Source organism: Mobula hypostoma, chromosome 25, assembly GCF_963921235.1.
Source record: "Mobula hypostoma chromosome 25, sMobHyp1.1, whole genome shotgun sequence".
Taxonomy (NCBI): domain Eukaryota; kingdom Metazoa; phylum Chordata; class Chondrichthyes; order Myliobatiformes; family Myliobatidae; genus Mobula; species Mobula hypostoma.
In genome coordinates this window covers 33,324,908-33,341,527 of record NC_086121.1, presented here as the reverse complement: position 1 = coordinate 33,341,527, position 16,620 = coordinate 33,324,908, and the positions used below count along the sequence as shown (strand labels likewise).

The 16,620-nt window shown below is 40.6% G+C and overlaps 1 protein-coding gene across 8 annotated transcripts in view; it reads left to right on the top strand.

Annotated features, from left to right (window-relative positions):
- cep104 (centrosomal protein 104) overlaps positions 1-16,620 on the top strand; it is a 130,976-nt gene that overhangs the window by 104,459 nt on the left and 9,897 nt on the right. For all 8 annotated transcript variants that reach the window (XM_063033289.1, XM_063033288.1, XM_063033282.1 and 5 more), the window contains one exon: positions 13,724-13,811. In XM_063033289.1, coding sequence (XP_062889359.1) covers positions 13,724-13,811 — 88 coding nt within the window. The remainder of the gene's footprint in view (positions 1-13,723; positions 13,812-16,620) is intronic.

Here is a 16,620-nt window from a genome sequence, read left to right as displayed (position 1 = left end):
TCTGGAAGCAGTTCAGGAGGCACAAATATATACATGCCAAAGAGGGAGAAGTACTGTAAAGGCAAGATGACACAAGAAGTCAAAACCAACATAAAAACCAAAGAAAGGGGATATAATAGAGCAAAAATTAGTGGGAAGTTAGAGGATTGGGATGCTTTTCAAGACCAACAGAAGACATTGGGAAAAAAGTCATTGAGAAGGAAAAGATGGAATATGAAAGTAAGTGGCCACATATATTAAAGAGGATACCAAAAGTTTCTTCAGATACATAAAGTGTAAAAGGGAGGCAAGAGTGTATATCGGAAAGTTGGAAAATGATGCTGGAGAGGTAGTGATAGGGGACAAGGAAATGCTGGATGAACTGAAGTATTATTTGAATTGGTCTTCACTATGGAAGGCGATAGCTGTATGCTGGAAGTTCGAGAATGCCAGGGGCAAGTGTGTGTGAAGTTGCCATTACTAGGGAGAAGTAATGGGAAATTCCTAAGAAACTGGAAGGTCTAAAGGTAGTTAAGTCATCTGGACCAGATGGTGTACACCCCAGGGTTCTGAAAGAGATGGTTGAAGAGATTGTGGAAGCAAGAATAATGATCTTTAAAGAATCGCTAAATTTTAGAATGACTCCAGAAGACTGGAAAATTGTAAATGTCATTCCACTCTACAAGAAGGGAGAGAGGCAGAAGAAAGGAAACTATAGACCAGTTAGTGTGAGCTCACTAGTTGGGAAGATGTTGAAGTTGGTTGTTAGAATGTGTTTTCGGGATACTTGGGGGCATGTGATAAAATAGACTGTTTCCTCAAGGGAAAATCTTGCTTGACTAATCTGTTGGAGTTCTTTGAAGAAATAACAAGCAGGATAGACAAAGGAGAATCAGTGGATGTTGTGTACTTGGATATTCAGAAGGCATTTGACAAGGTGCCACACATGAGGTTGCTTAACATTATCCTTAGTATTTCAAGAAAGGTGCTAGCATGGATAGAAGCTTGGCTGATTGGCAGGAGGCAAAGTGTCAGAATAAAGGAACCTATTCTGCTTGGCTGCTGGTGACTAGGGGTTGCCATTGGGACTTGGATGATGGAATTGATAACTTTATGGAATATTTTGCAGATGATACAAAGATAGGTTAAGGTAGTGGTAAAGAAGGAGGAAGTCTGCAGAGCCCAAGGTTATTACAGGGAAGATTCTAGCATGTGTAAAGCAGTGGCAGACTGGCAGGAGGCAAAGAGTGGGAATAAAGGGAGCTCTTTCTAGTTGGCTGCTGGTGACTAGTGATCCACAGGAGTCTGTCTGTGTTGGGACTGCTTTTTACATTATATGTCAATGATTTGGATGATGGAATTGATCGCTTTGTTGCAAAATTTGTGGTCGATATGAAGATAGGTGGAGGGGCAGGTAGTTTTGAAGAAATAGAGAGGCTACAGAAGGAGAATGGGTAAAGAAGTGGCAGATAGCATACTGTTGGGAAGTGTATGGTCATGCACTTTGGTAGAAGAAATAAAAGGATAGATTGTTTTCTAAATGGAGAGAAAATTCAAAAATCTGAGATGTATAGGGACTTGGGAGTCCTTGTGCAGGATTCCCTCAAGGTTAATTTGCAGGTTGAGTCGATGGTGATAAAGGCAAACGTGATATTAGCATTCATTTCGAGAGGACTAGAATATAAAAGCAAGGATGTAATGTTGAGGCTTTATAAAGTACTGGTGAGGCCTCACTTGGAGTACTGTGGCAATTTTGGGCCCCTTATCTGAGAAAGGATATGCTGACATTGGAGGGGGTTCAAAGGAGGTTCATGAAGATGATTCCGGGATTGAAAAGCTTGTAATTTGAAGAGCGTTTGACGCCTCTGGGCCTATACTCACTGGAATTCAGAAGAACGAGGGACAACCTAATTGAAATCTATTAAATATTGAAAGACTTTCATAGAGTGGATGTGGAGAGGATGTTTCCGATGGTAGGAGTGTCTAATACTAGAACACAGGCTCATAATAGAGCGGCATCCTTTTAGGATGGAGATGAGGAATTTCTTTAGCCAGATTGTGTTAAATCTGTGGAATTTGTTGCCACAGGCAGCCGTAGAGGCACAAGTTGATAGATTCTTAATTAGTCAGGGCTTGAAGGGGTGTGGTGAGAAGGCAAGAGATGGGGCTGAGAGGGAAAATTGATCCGCCATGATGAAATGACAGAGCAGACTTGATGGGCCAAGTGGCCTAATTCTGCTCCTGTGTCTTATGGTTTAATGCTCTAAAAGCTGCTGATAACAGATCATTTCATTGATTATGGATGTTTCAAACACTTTCTAAAGTCCATGCTATTTTCCATGTTTAGCTGTAAGAAACTTCTTGATTTATTGCCTCAATGGTGACACTGTGGTAGCATTTGAGAAAACAAATCTCAAAGTAGTATATGGTGACTTATATGTACTTCGATAATAAATTTATGTTGAACTTTGAATTTCATTATTGAATAAAATTATGATGCCCATGAATAAATCAGGAACTTTAGGCTATTTGTAATCACCTAATCTACTGCCAGTGTCTTCAGAAACACCATGAAGCTTGGACCAGTAAAATAGCATTTGCAGCTTTTGAGTTTTCCCAAGGTTGTTATCAATGATACATGAAACTTTATACAGCAAAACCTTTAGATACATTGACTGGACTCTGTTGAAGTTAACTTCCACCTTGGTACTCCTTGCAACAGGTTCTTTTTAAAGACTGCAGCAGATCTTTCCTTGTGCAATTTGCTGTTCACTTCTACATCAAGCTCTACTCTTAAACAAATGCTTTCACTTGTTTTGATTTCAGTGATGGGTAGGTGATAAGTCAAGTATTGGGATATGCCATTATTGCTGGCTTCCTTGATAGCCATAGGTTTCACTGGTATCCTTGTGAAGCACTTACCATTTTATGAGCAGGGAAGATTTTTACTCCATTACTGTGTATGTTATTGTGGATCACAGCATGATGAATCCACATTTATGGAAAGCATGCATTCTTTATCCATCTAGTGCACTGAATGGGCATTTTCAGTAGCTGCACTGTCGTAGGGATAAATCTTGGAGAACAAGGATGTGCTGTACTTCCTCGCCTACTCCAGTGTGATTTCTCACCAGAATGCAGATACAATGAGAAGCTTTTCTCTGCAGTTTGGAGAATATTGTTGTGGTTTCCAGAAAGATAGAAAGAAGTGGTGACTTATCTGCAATTGGCTGCAATAATTTGCCAAAAGAAAATAGTACACAAAGAGAAGGAAATCTGGAATCTGGGGCATTTGGGATACAAGGACTTCCTTCATAAGAAAAATGCAAAAATCCCTAATGCGAAGCAAATCTCAGTTTTCAGACAGCTACTTCTAAACTAAAATAATACATCAACACACACAAAATGCTGGTGGAACACAGCGGGCCAGACAGCATCCATAGGAAGAAGCACAGTCAACCCTTCGTCTCGGCCTGAAACGTCGACTTTGCTTCTTCCTATGGATGCTGTCTGGCCTGCTGCATTCCACCAGCGTTTTGTGTGTGTTGCTTGAATTTCCAGCATCTGCAGATTTCCTCGTGTTTGTGTAATACTTCGACAATCAGCTTGGAATGTCTAGATGGTGCACAAGATCCCGTCTCATCCTGCAGTAATGATTGATTTCCAGTCAATGGCCTGCTGCAATTCTGTTTTGACGTGAGTGATTTTTGTCTCAATCTGACCTCTGCACAAAATATGCTTTGCTTAGAAGATCTTCACTCTTCAGGTCAGAATACTGGCTGAGAGTTGGACTGGTGCTCAATATTATAGGCACAACAAGTGTGAGTAATAAACAAAAGTATTCTCATTTAGTTGTTAGAGAAATGCCCTGTAGGACCGACATTTCAAGCCAACAAAGTCCACAATCATTCAGCAATAAGATTTCCCTTATAAAACTCCAAATGATGTTCATTTTAAGCAGCTACCACAGTTGATCATTTCCAAGTACAAATGGGGTCCCAAGTGCCAGGTTTCAATAATAGAAGCTCTGTTTCATTATCCTTGCAATCAATAGATTGATCAGTACAAAGTGTTGCCCTCTTCTGCAGTGGGAATGTGCCTCGAAAGACTAATACCCTTTTGTAATTAATTTGCAGCAGTATTGTCTGCTTTCATTTAAGCTGGATGCCGACAGGAACTAAACGTGTCCCACTTTAGCGTGGGTTTCTGGGTGTAAATCAATTTGACTCAATGTTGTCCTTGTCTAAATTTGAAGTTCAAGGTAAACTTATTATTACAGTACATCTATGTCACCACGTACTACCCTGGGATTCATTTTCTTGCAGTCATTCACTGTAAAGACAAAGAAACGCAGTAGAATCAGTGAAAAAGTGCTGGTTCTTAAGACTCTCTACCTCCTTCCTGATGTTAGCTGTAAGAAGAGAATATGCCCTGGGTGGCGGGGGCCCTTTCCTGTGGCAGCATTCCTTGTGCACGTGCTCAGTGGGGGGAAGGGCTTTACCTATGATGGTAGAATGTAATCACTGCTCTTTTATCAGCTTTTCTATTCAAGGGCATTGGTGTTTTCGTACCAGTCCGTGCTGCACCCAGTTAATATACCCTCCACTGTGCATCTATAGAAGTTTGTCAGAGTTTTAGATGACATGCTGAATCTTCTTAAACCTTTAAGAAAGTAGAAGTACCTTCTTTGTAATGCACTTACATGCTGGACCCAGGGCAGATCCTCTGAAATGATCACACTGAGGAACTTAAAGTTTATGATCCTCTCCACCTGTAATCCCCTGATGAGGACTGGCTTATAGACCTCCGGTTTCCTCTTCCTGTGGTGAATAAACAGCTCTTTTGTTTTGCTAAAATCAATACTGAAATCTAACCAATAAGTAAATTTATCTATGTACAGTTGCAGAGGAACTCCCAAGTTTTCAGATAGACTTTATTCATGTGCGTAAATCATGTCAAGTGTTTCTCCATTGAACAAGAAAATGTTAACTTAGATATTTCATCCATGTCATGGGTTGTTTGTCCTTCACTGAAGAGCCAGATAGCTACATGGAACATTTCATTGATTCTGTTTGCTCTCTTTGTGCTAAAGTATAGCAGTTGTATTTATAAAGCAAAACTGACACTGGGAATTTATCAAAATATTCATCATGAGGCAGATTTCATGGAGAATGAAAAGAATTCTTCTTTCAGGTCAGTGACCTTTCATCAGAGTGATAATGAGTGCAGAACTCTGCAATGCATCACAAAGAATTGCATTCTTATGGCAAAGATGACATGAAATATAAAAGGTGCCTCAGTTTTGCTTGCCAGCCAATTGATTTACTGCTGTACTGTCTGTGAACAGATTTTTTTAAATGCAAGTTGTATTTTCAATACCCAACTCGGCCTCAAGTTTAAGTAATTGGTTTATTATCACATGTACTAAGACAGCAGTCCCCAACCACAGGGCCGCGGACTGGTACCGGGCCGCAAAGCATGTGTTACCGGGCCGCGAGGAAACGCTATGATTTGGCGATATGAGTCAGCTGCACCTTTCCTCATTCCCTGTCACGTCCACTATTGAGCTCGAATGCATGCGAGGTCATTACCCGCGTGTCATCCATGTCAGCTTGCAAATGACAGCGGGCTGAAAAGTATGTTTGACATAACATCTCTGCCAGCATTCTGGATCAAAGTCAAGGCTAAATATCCTGAGATAGCCATGAAAACACTGAAAACCTTGCTTCCATTTCCAACATATCTCTGCAATGAATGCAACGAAAACTAAATTGCGGAATAGACTGGACATAAGGAACCCTCTTCGAGTATCACTGTCTCCCATCACCACTCGATGGGACCATCTTGTTGCAGGGAAACAAGCCCAGGGCTCCCACTGATTCAGCAATATTGGTGTGTCGCAATGATTTTATATGTTCATATGGGGAAAATATGTGCTGTGTGTTTAATATCCAAATGTTACTTAAAATGTTATGATGCTATTGACTTATAAGTGACTTGTATAACCACATAACAATTACAGCACGGAAACAGGCGATCTCGGCCCTTCTAGTCCATGCCGAACGCTTACTCTCACCTAGTCCCATGGAACTGCACTCAGCCCACAACCCTCCATTCCTTTCCTGTCCATATACCTATCCAATTTTTCTTTAAATGATAATATCGAACCTGCCTCAACCACTTCTACTGGAAGTTAATTCAACACTTACTTCAAGCTCACCTGTCCTCCCCTGATAACTGACTTATCACTATATTCATGTGAGGAAAATACGTGCTGTGTGTTTAATATTAAATTCGTTAGATAAGCCCTTTTAGAAACGAAATTGAGTGTATTAGCCACTTATCACCTATATTCTAGTCGTGATTAACAACCCCGCCCCCGAACAGAATGGCCAAAAAGGTGATTTGTAGAGAAAAATCGGCACCTACACACATGCGAGCACAGGTGCCCACGCAAGGCTTCGTGGTCATGATAGTCTTTCTCGGGGTAAATACAATGTATTTGACTGCTATTCTCGTCCATTGGCAACCCTACCCCCCCGCCCCCGGTCAGCAAGAATATTGTCAATATTAAACCGGTCCGCAGTGCAAACAAGGTTGGGGACCCCTGTACTAAAAGAAACATTATTTTGCATTCCAATCATTCAGATCATTTCAAAATTACTTCATAGTAGAACAAAGGGAAAAGCCAATGGGGATGTAAAATATACTGTTTACAGTGCAGGTACAGGTGTTCCCCCCCCAACCGAAAATAGAGCGTTCCTATGAAACCTTTCGTAAGCCGAAATGGCGCAAAGCGAAGAAGCAATTACCATTAATTTATATGGGAAAATTTTTTGAGCGTTCCCAGACCCAAAAGAAACCTACCAAATCATACCAAATAACACATAAAACCTAAAATAACACTAACATATGGTAAAAGATGGAATAATATGATAAATACACAGCCTATATAAAGTAGAAATAATGTAAGTACGGTGTAGTTTCACTTACCAGAATCGGGAAGACAGCGAGCACACTGGAAAGTTCACTCATTTTTCTATCATACAGTTCTTTGGAAGCACTCAAAACATCCTGCAAACCTGCCCTAAACCTACATGCCCTTTCAAAATTAAAGTCATACTTTTCTGCAATCATTGCAGCACTGTCAATCGTAGCAAAAATTTCACGCAGTTCAAAGCTATGGCAGCTTGATGCTAAGTGTAGTTCCCGGGGAGGGAGCTTGGCAGCACCACTCTCGCTGCTCAGGGTGCGCGCTGCCTCTATAACAGCTGGCTGCAAAACAAACGCTGAACGCTATTTTCGCTTGTCGCCACTCTCGCTGCTCAGGGTGCGCGCTGCCTCTATAACAGCTGGCTGCAAAACAAACGCTGAACGCTATTTTCGCTTTTTGCCTTTTTTCATAAAAGCGAAAATCCTCTTTGGATTTCTTTCAGTTAGCGAAAACAGGTACTAATGTAGGTCTTTCGTAAAAGCGAAGTAACGTAAAGCAGGGTATACCTGTAAATAATAACGTGGAAGGGCCATGAAGAAATAGACTAAGGTCAAAGTTCATCGATTGTACAAAAGATCCATTCAAGATCCTTGTAAGAGGAGGATTGAATCTGTTCTTGAGCCTGATGATGTGTGTTTTTAGGCTTTTGTATCTTCTGCCCAATGGAACGTCTGGGTGGAGTTTCACAAACAGAAGGAAGTATAGTCAGGGCTCATGGAATAAGGGCCAAATTTTGTGATGCACTGAGCTGTGTCCACACACTGCAATTCCTTCGGCAGAGCAGTTGCCATACCGAGCAGTAGTGCATCGATTAAAAATTGAGGGTCAATGAGACTTGCTGAATTTCCTTAGCCTTCTAGTTAGAGACAGTACTGTGCTTTTGTGGCCATGTCATCTACATGGTTAGACCAGGGCAAGCAATTGGTGATGTTTATATCTCAGAGTTTGAGGCCCTGAACCATTGTAAGTATGATTTTGTTTGTTCTAAGATATCTCAATAAAAATAAAGATGTCTGCAGATTTATTATTGCCACCAAAATTTCAGCGATTTAGAATAATCACACTTTAATGCTAACTCTAGTTAGTGGTACTTAGGTTTTGGAAGAAAAATCATCTGACAAATTTCAAGGCCTTGAGTTATAAGGAGAGATCTGCCTCTTGCAGTGTTGTGTAGAGAAAACAGTTCAACAGCAAATAGATACTTGGGTGAAATTGAAAAGTTTTCAAATTAACATGCTGCATATTATCTTTCATGATATAGTTTTTCAAATTATACTTGATAATGTTTCCTATGGACTAGCTTTGTTAATATACTTGACAGCTTAAACCTATGTGTAAAAGGTATCATTTGAATAGTTGTCCCATTCAAGTTTCCACTAAGAAATTTGGCACTGTAACAAGCTTGACTATGTTGACTAGTTTTGCACACATGTGGTACATTTTTATTTGACACCATGAGTCATTAGCAAAATTAATTTTTAAAAAGTTATTAAAATCACTATTTAAAATTGTTATAAGTATTTAGTTCACTAACAAGGCCATGGTCCAAAGAGAATTGCGTAATACAGTTCAGATTTGTTTTCTCATTCATTTATTCGGCTGGCTGTCCTGCTACCAAATAATAAAACAGTGTTCAAGTAGTAATGGGATCCACTTCTAGAACAAGTGAACTAAATTCACTTGAGAAATCGTGAGGTGCTTGTTCCATAGTAACTTGTTTTCCCTCTTCAACCATTCAAATCCATTCAGTAAGGAGAATGGGTAGGCAGCATTCTGCCACTGCTATCAAATGAGCTCCATGATATTGATGGTGTTTACAGTTTTATTCATTGGTATATTGAATGAAACTAAGTGCCTCATGGCTCTATGTATTGAACTGCAACATACGTTTGAATTTTGCATTGTAAATTAGAACCTGCAGTAGGATTAATACATTTTCAGTGGGTATTTCATTGTGCATCTTGAAATTGACATATTGTTAGTACTGTAGATGGTAAATGGAAGAATATTGACACAGTAGATGAAACATGAAATATATTCTAGAATAAATATTAGTCTTTCCTGTGTTTCTACCGGAACATAATTTTTAACATTGAAGAAAATGATATTTTAGTCAGCCAGTACCACACTGGATCACAAATAGTCACAAAGGCATTGATTTTAAACTTGTATGTTCCTTGCAGCTAAATCCACACATTACCCCAGTGGTTTTGTGTTATTGTATTCATGTTCGGTATTAATGAATATATTTAGAGCAAGCCTCAGATTCTCTGCAGTTTTGGGCCTTTGCATTAATACTTTTTGTTTCTGTGATGCAGTGTACACAATGCTACATTTAGTCAAATTGTCGTCTGAGCCCAGCCTAGCTTCACTGAATTCAGCAAACAAGGACACCATTACTTGGCCCTTTGGTTAAGAATTATTAAATAAATCTATTTTCTTTAATGCATCACTTCTTGGATTTATGTTTATACAGGAATAGTCAGCAGGGCTATTTTTGACCCATCTGCCTCTAATGCTTTGCTATCCATGTACCTGTCTAAATATCTTAAATGTTTTAATTGTTCGTTTCTCTACCACTTTGGGTCATATACATACCATTCTTAGTGTGGAAGATAACTGCCCCTCAAGTACTTTTGGAATCTATCCTCTCTAACTTAAACCTATGCTCTCAAGTTTTAGAATTGCCTACCTGGAAGTGGGGGGTTTGGGGAGGGGAGGGGGAAAGAAAGAGTGTGATTGTCCATCTCATCTATGCTCTTGATTTTATAAATTGCTATGGTTCCCTCTCAAGCTCCAGGGAAAGTAGTCCCAGCTTATCCAGTTCCTCCTTGTAATTCAAATTATCCAGTCCCAGCAACAAATAGAATTTATTTTACATCCTTGCTTGCTTAATATAGCCTAGTGACCACAGCTGCTTCAAGTGTGGATCCACCAATGTCTGTATGGCTGAAACCTGATTTCCCAACTCTTGTAACACTCATCAAAGTTGCTTAAATTTCCAGCATCTGCAGAATTCCTGTTGTTAGCATCTCAACTCTTGTACTCAGTGCCCTGACTGAACAGGCAAGAATCCAAATGCCTTCTTCACCACCCTTTCTCCTTAGTTACCACTTTAAGGGAAACTACAAGACAACCCCCCCCCCCAAAAAAAAAGGTCTGTCTGTTGTGGTACACACTCCAGAGCTCTGCCATTTACTGTGTACGTCCTGCTTTCATTTAACTTATTAATTTTGCATTTGTCTTGAGTTAAATTTCATCTGCTATATCATGCCCATTTTCCTAGTTGATCTCGATTCTGTTGTAATCTCAGATAACCTTTCATTTCCACTATACCATCAATGTTGCTGTCATCTGCAAACTTTATTAATCGTGCCATCTGCATTCTTATTCCGGCAAGATGGCAACATCTTGCAAGTAGCTGACAAAACTACTGGATACTCCTCTCCTAGATGCACGTCTTCTTCCGAACTGCAATTGGTTACAACCTGTAACTCCCATCTTAAGAATGTGTATTTGGCCGACTGAACAATCTAGTGCTTCTGCAATCACTTGGGGGATTTGGTGTAGAATGCAAATACTGTTGTCCCTGGGGCTGGCTGCGTTGATTCCTAATGGCAGACCACAAGCCTATGGTCAGTTCCATTACTTCACGCCAATTGAAGTGACGAGCAAGATTACAATCAACGAGGACAAGAGCGGAAAACAAACATGTTCAGGGCCATCTATCTGCATTTGGTCAGTCTCCTCTTGCTTCTGCCGGTGGAAGGTGCAGGAGTCTTGGATCCTATAACTGCAAGATGCAACTCCTCAGCAGCTCGTTGATGTAGACTCACTTTTGGCCTGATTTGATGTCCTCAGCGCTGAGCATGTTTTGCTGTTTGTGCAATTGATTGAGGTACTTAGACACGGAACTGGGTCTGTGGCTGTGGTCGCGGCCATTAACTCCTGGACCGTCTTCACTTGTCTTGGGACTTGTGGCTGTGGACTCACTTTTAGGGATTCTGTGGTTTGGTGTTTAGTGTCCTATGTGTTATTTGTTTGTGTGACTTGTTCTTCTTTATCACATGTTTGATGGTCTTGTTCTTTACGGCATTTCGTTAAGTGGGGGTCTATGGTGTTTCTTTGTTTTGTGGCTGCCGGCAAGAAGGCGATGCTCAAAGCTGTGTACTGTATGCATACTTGATAAGAAATATACTTTGAACTTTGATTCAGATCATTAATATAAATGACAAGGGACCCAGCATTGATCCCTGCAGCACACCACTGGTCATATACCTCCAATATGAAAAACAATCCTCCAGTGCTACCAAGCTAATTCTGTACCTAATTTGCTGGCTCACCTATGGGAACTGGCTTTCCTAACCAAATTCCCATTTGAGACCTTGTCAAAAGTCTTACTGAAGCCCATCATGCCATGGATTACACTGCATACCATTAGAGGTGTCTGCTTCCAGCTGCTAACTTCGAGGAGAAAAATCATGTATGGTCCCAACTGAGGAAGCTGTGAGACTACATACTTCTGCAGGTTGTTTGCCATTTACTATGCTGCTCACATGGACTTCCCAAGCAAACACTGAATTTAATAGCAATGGCTATTGATGTGGTTGGTCTTTTGGTGATCATTGTCAGTTGATTCCTTCCAGTTTAACAGACTTCTTTGGCAGATAGCATTGCCATGACAGAAGGATCTTGGGTGGCATTCCTTGCATGGTTTCTTGCAGCTGCCTGCACTTTGTATATTATAGCTGTGTATCATTGTGAGGGCTCTAGGGCAGTATCAGAGTAATTAAAGAGTACCATTAGCCTTAGTACAGAGGCATACTGCAGTTAAGAAAAAAATAGCTGTTGGAACTTCCTGGTTATTTCTTTGTATACTCACTAATAGAAGAGAAAAAGGAGTTACAAGAAGAAGATAAGTGACTGAGTGGTGCCACAACAACAGCAACAGCCTTTTACTCAATGTCAGCAAGACCATGGAGCTGATTATTAACTTCAGGAGGAGGAAACAAGAAGTCCATGAGTCAGTCCTCATCAGAGTTGAAGAGGGTCAGCAACTTTAAGTTCCTTGGTGCTATTATTTTGAAGGGTCTGTCCTGGTCCCAGCACTTAAGTGCAATTATAAAGAAAGCACAGCAGCACCTCTACTTCCTTTCCAAAGATTCAGCACGTTGTCTAAAATTTCAACAAACTTCTATAGATGTGTGGTGGAGAGTATAATGACTGGTTGCATCATGGCCTAGTATAGAAACACAGATGCCCTTGAGCGGAAAAGACTACGAAAAGTAGTGGGTACAGCCCAGTCCATCACGGGTAAAGCCCTCCCCACCATTGAGCACATCTGCATGAAGTTCTATCACGGGAATGAGGTACAGGACCTGTACCATCAGGTTCAGGAGCAGTTATTACCTCTTAACCATCAGACTCTTGAACCGGATGGGATAATTTCACTCACCCCATCACTGAACTGTTCCCACAAGCTATGGACTCACTTTCAAGGATGCTTCATCTCATATTCTTGATAGTTTTTTTCTTTATTTTTGCATTTGCACAGATTGTTGCCTTTTGCACATTGGTTGTCTGCCCATCCTGTTGGATGAATGCCCGCAAAACATGAGTCTCAGGGTTGAATATGGGACATACATGTGCTTTGGTAATAACTTTACTTTGGACTTTGATATCTTCTGGTCTTTCCTGTAGTCTCTTTTTGCCTATCTTTGGTTGCTGGCAGTTTGCCTAAAATGAGGAGATGCATTGTGCAAATGATTCAACAAAGTGGGGAAGAGATGGTCTCAACACGTGAATGCAAAGCTTTTAATAGTGCTGAAGAGCACTTCTTCACATTCAGAGAGGTGACAGTATTTTTCCTACTTTGCATTATATGGATTAAGTCAGTCCTGGAATATAGTACGTTAGCAAACTAACTAACTGCCTTAACCATCATTCTGACATATATTTTGCATTGATTTAATCAACAACAATTTATTAATGCATCTCGGAGGATTTCAATGTTCTCCACATTTTCCCCTGTACTCTCTCTGCTTCATGGCAGTAAGTATATGTTTTTCTGCTCTCTGGCTGCCGTGGAGGCATGTGTCATAAAGGGCTGAGGCCCAGCGTTAAGAACTGCACAGCAAAGTTCTGACAGCTGAAGGAAAATGGGTGTGCTTCTGTTAGGACCAAGGCCATTTCTGCATGAGGTAATCGACTGATAATAATGATGGAATAGATGGGTGTTCCTTTGGTATAGTTGAGTTCCAAATATCTGATTTAATGATTTAAAATGGTGTAGTCTATGAATGGGACTTATGTTCATCCTCCTGATCTTATTTTCTTCTTGCAATGGAGGTAAGGTAAGATTAACCCAATTGAACAGTGAAGATAAACTTGTGACTTTTTTTGTGCAAAGAACTGGGAGATTCCTGTTAGGGTTTCCAATTTATCAAAGTCTGGTTTGCAGAGACACATGAATACTTCAGCATTACAGTCTTAAGAGAAAAATGTGCAGAAAATACTGTGGTCCTGTTTTAAACCTTCACTTCATAAAGTACGTTGAGTCTTTGAATAAAGCTATGGCTTTGTACATTGAAAGGAAAAATTATGCTATCTGGCAGACATGGTGACCTGCTCGCCCTGTGTGGTTTACACATATTTCAACCGACACTCTGTCTGCATCTCAGTTCCACAAGGAGCTGCTCACTGCACAGATTGTGACTAACAGAGGCCTTCTTGTTCTTCCAATTTTCTTAGCCTTGGAAACTTCATCTCATGGGAAGAGACGGCTGTAAAATGAATTCCCGCAGAATGCAGACATTACAGAGGACCCAGCAACTCCAAGGTAAAATACTTCTTATAAATCAAAGCCATTTTAATAAGTTTTTAAATAATTCTTCAATTTAATCACATGCATTGAAGCAAAATGCATATTTCTACACAAACAAAATAATTTGTTCAATCTAGGAATTTTTTTGGTATTGGTGATGGAGGCATTTTTTTTTCCAGATAGTCTGTGCAAAGATTGCATGTAATCATTTTGTCTTTCAGCCCAATGTAGAGAAATAGAGATGGTTAGACTGGTCAATATGTAGTTATCTCCCTTTTTATGCATTTCTCCCTCAAATCTAAATTTTGAAAACTGGTAGATTTACCCTCCCACTATTTCAAAGGCTAAGATGCATCTGCAAAGTGCAAAAGCTTTAACCAAAAGCCTTTCAATATAATTTCAACCTTCACACCTGAGTGACACTTAGGAACTATTTTCACACACTTGAATCATTTCTGTCACCACATGTTTTCTCATTCTAATTGCTTCTTTTACTGGTGTTATTACTGTTATTTGGCAATGTTTAACTGGCAGTGCATAAAATATGACCATGCTCCATTGAATTCAGGCAGTGAAAGTGTCCCACCTTTCTAATGCCCTTCATGTCCCACTCACTGCTGATCCAGTAGGTGCTGTTAATAGATCAGCAAACATCATTTCTCCCTCTTCAAGGCATTCAGTGGAGGGCTATTTGAAGATGTGTGAAAAACAACTCAGCCTGTGATTGCAGAATCTACCTTTTAAGGTTCTATTAATAAGCCAACTTAGTCTATCAATTTGTTTGTCTAAATTATTGTTTCAGGATTCACTTTCTTTCTATTTCTGTTATCTTGGGTATCTTCCATATCGCACACATCTGCCCTCACCCCATGCTCCCACCAGTACACCAGGGGTAGGGTTCATCATGTCCTTACTTACCACCCCACCAGCCTCTGCATCCAGCACGTACAATGGCTATAAAAAGTATTCACCCCCCTGACAATTACCCCAGCATTATTGTTTTACAACGTTGAATCACAGTGGTTTTAATTTGGCTTTTTTTTGGACACTGATCAAGAGAAAGACTCTTTCGTGTCAAAGTGAAAAGAGGTCTCTACAAAGTGATCTAAATTCATTGCAATTGTAAAACACAAAATAATTAATTGCATAAGTATTCACCCCCTTTAATATGACACACCTAATCGTCACTGGTGCAGTCAAGGTGTTTCAATTGATTGTAGTAGAAATACACCAGTATCTGGAAGGTCCAACTGCTGGTGAGTCAGTATCTTGGCAAAAATTACACCATGAAGACAAAAGGTGATTGAAAACTGCAAGTCAGGAGATGGATACAAGAAAATTTCCAGTTCACTGAATGTCTCCTAGAGTACAGTCAAATCAATTATCAAGAAATGGAAAGAATGTGGCACAGATATATATCTGCCAAGGGCATGCCATCCTCAAAAACTTGAAGAACCGTACAAGAAGGGGATTAGAGAGGGAGGTCACCAAGAGACTGATGACAACTCTGGAGGAGTTACGAGCTTCAGTGGCTGAAATGGGAGAGACTGCACATACAACTGTTGCCTGGGTGCTTCATCAGTCACAGCTTTATGGGAGAGTGGCAAAGGGAAAGCCACTGTTGAAAAAAAATACTCGCATGAAATCTCAGCTAAAGTTTGCCAGAGGACATGCGGGAGACTCTGAAATCTGCTGGAAGAAGGGTCTATGCATCTGATGAAACCAAAATTGAGCTTTTTAGCCATCAGACTAAGTGTTATATTTGGCGAAGGCCAAACACTGCACATCATCAAAAACAGTCCATCCCTACCGTGAAGCATGGTGATGGCTGTTTCATGCTGTGGGGATGCTTCACTGCAGCACGCCCTGGAAGGCTTGTGAAGGAAGAGGGTAAAATGAATGCAGGGAAATCCTGGAGGAAAACCTAATGCAGTCTGCAAGAGAACTGCGACTTGGGGGATTTGTTTTCCAGCAAGACAATTACCCCAGCATAAAGCCCAAAGCTACACAGAAATTGCTTAAAAACAACAAAGTTAATATCCTGTGGTGGCCAAGTCAGATTCCAGACATCAATCCAGTTGAGAATTTGTGGCTGGACTTGAAAATGGCTGTTCATTTATGATCCCCATGCAATCTGACAGAGTTTGAGCAGTTTTGTAAAGAAGAATAGGGAAAAATTGCAGTGTTCAGATGTGCAAAGCTGGTGGAGACCTAGCCACATAGAGTCAAGGCTGTAATTGCTACCAAAGGTGCATCTACTAAATACTAACTTGCAGGGGGTGAATACTTATACAATCCATTATTTTGTGCTTTATATTTGTAATTAATCTAGATCACGTTGCAGAGATCTGCTTTCACTTTGACAGTGTCAAGAGTTGTCTTTTGACCAGTGTCAAAAGAAAGCCAGATTAAATCCTAATCCAACAATAAAACACAAAAACTTCTGGGGGGGGAGGGCGGGGTGAATACTTTTAATAGGCACTGTAATTGGTGGGATTCCACCAACAAGCACATCTTTTCCTACTCGCCCCCCCCCCCCCGTGCGCTTTTCGTGGGGATCGGACTCCTTTGTCAACTTGTCCCTCACCATTGATTTCCCTCCTGGTACTTATCCTTGCAAGCAAAACAAATGCCACACCTGCCCCTGTACCTCATCCCTCACTACCATTCAGGGCTCCAAACAGTCTTACCAGGTGAGGCGACATTTCACCTGCAAGTCTGTTGGGGTCACCTACTGTATGCTGTGCTCCCAGTGTGTGGCCTCCTGTATATCGGTGAAACCAGGCACAGATTCGGAGACCGCTTCGCTGAGTGCCTTCGCTTC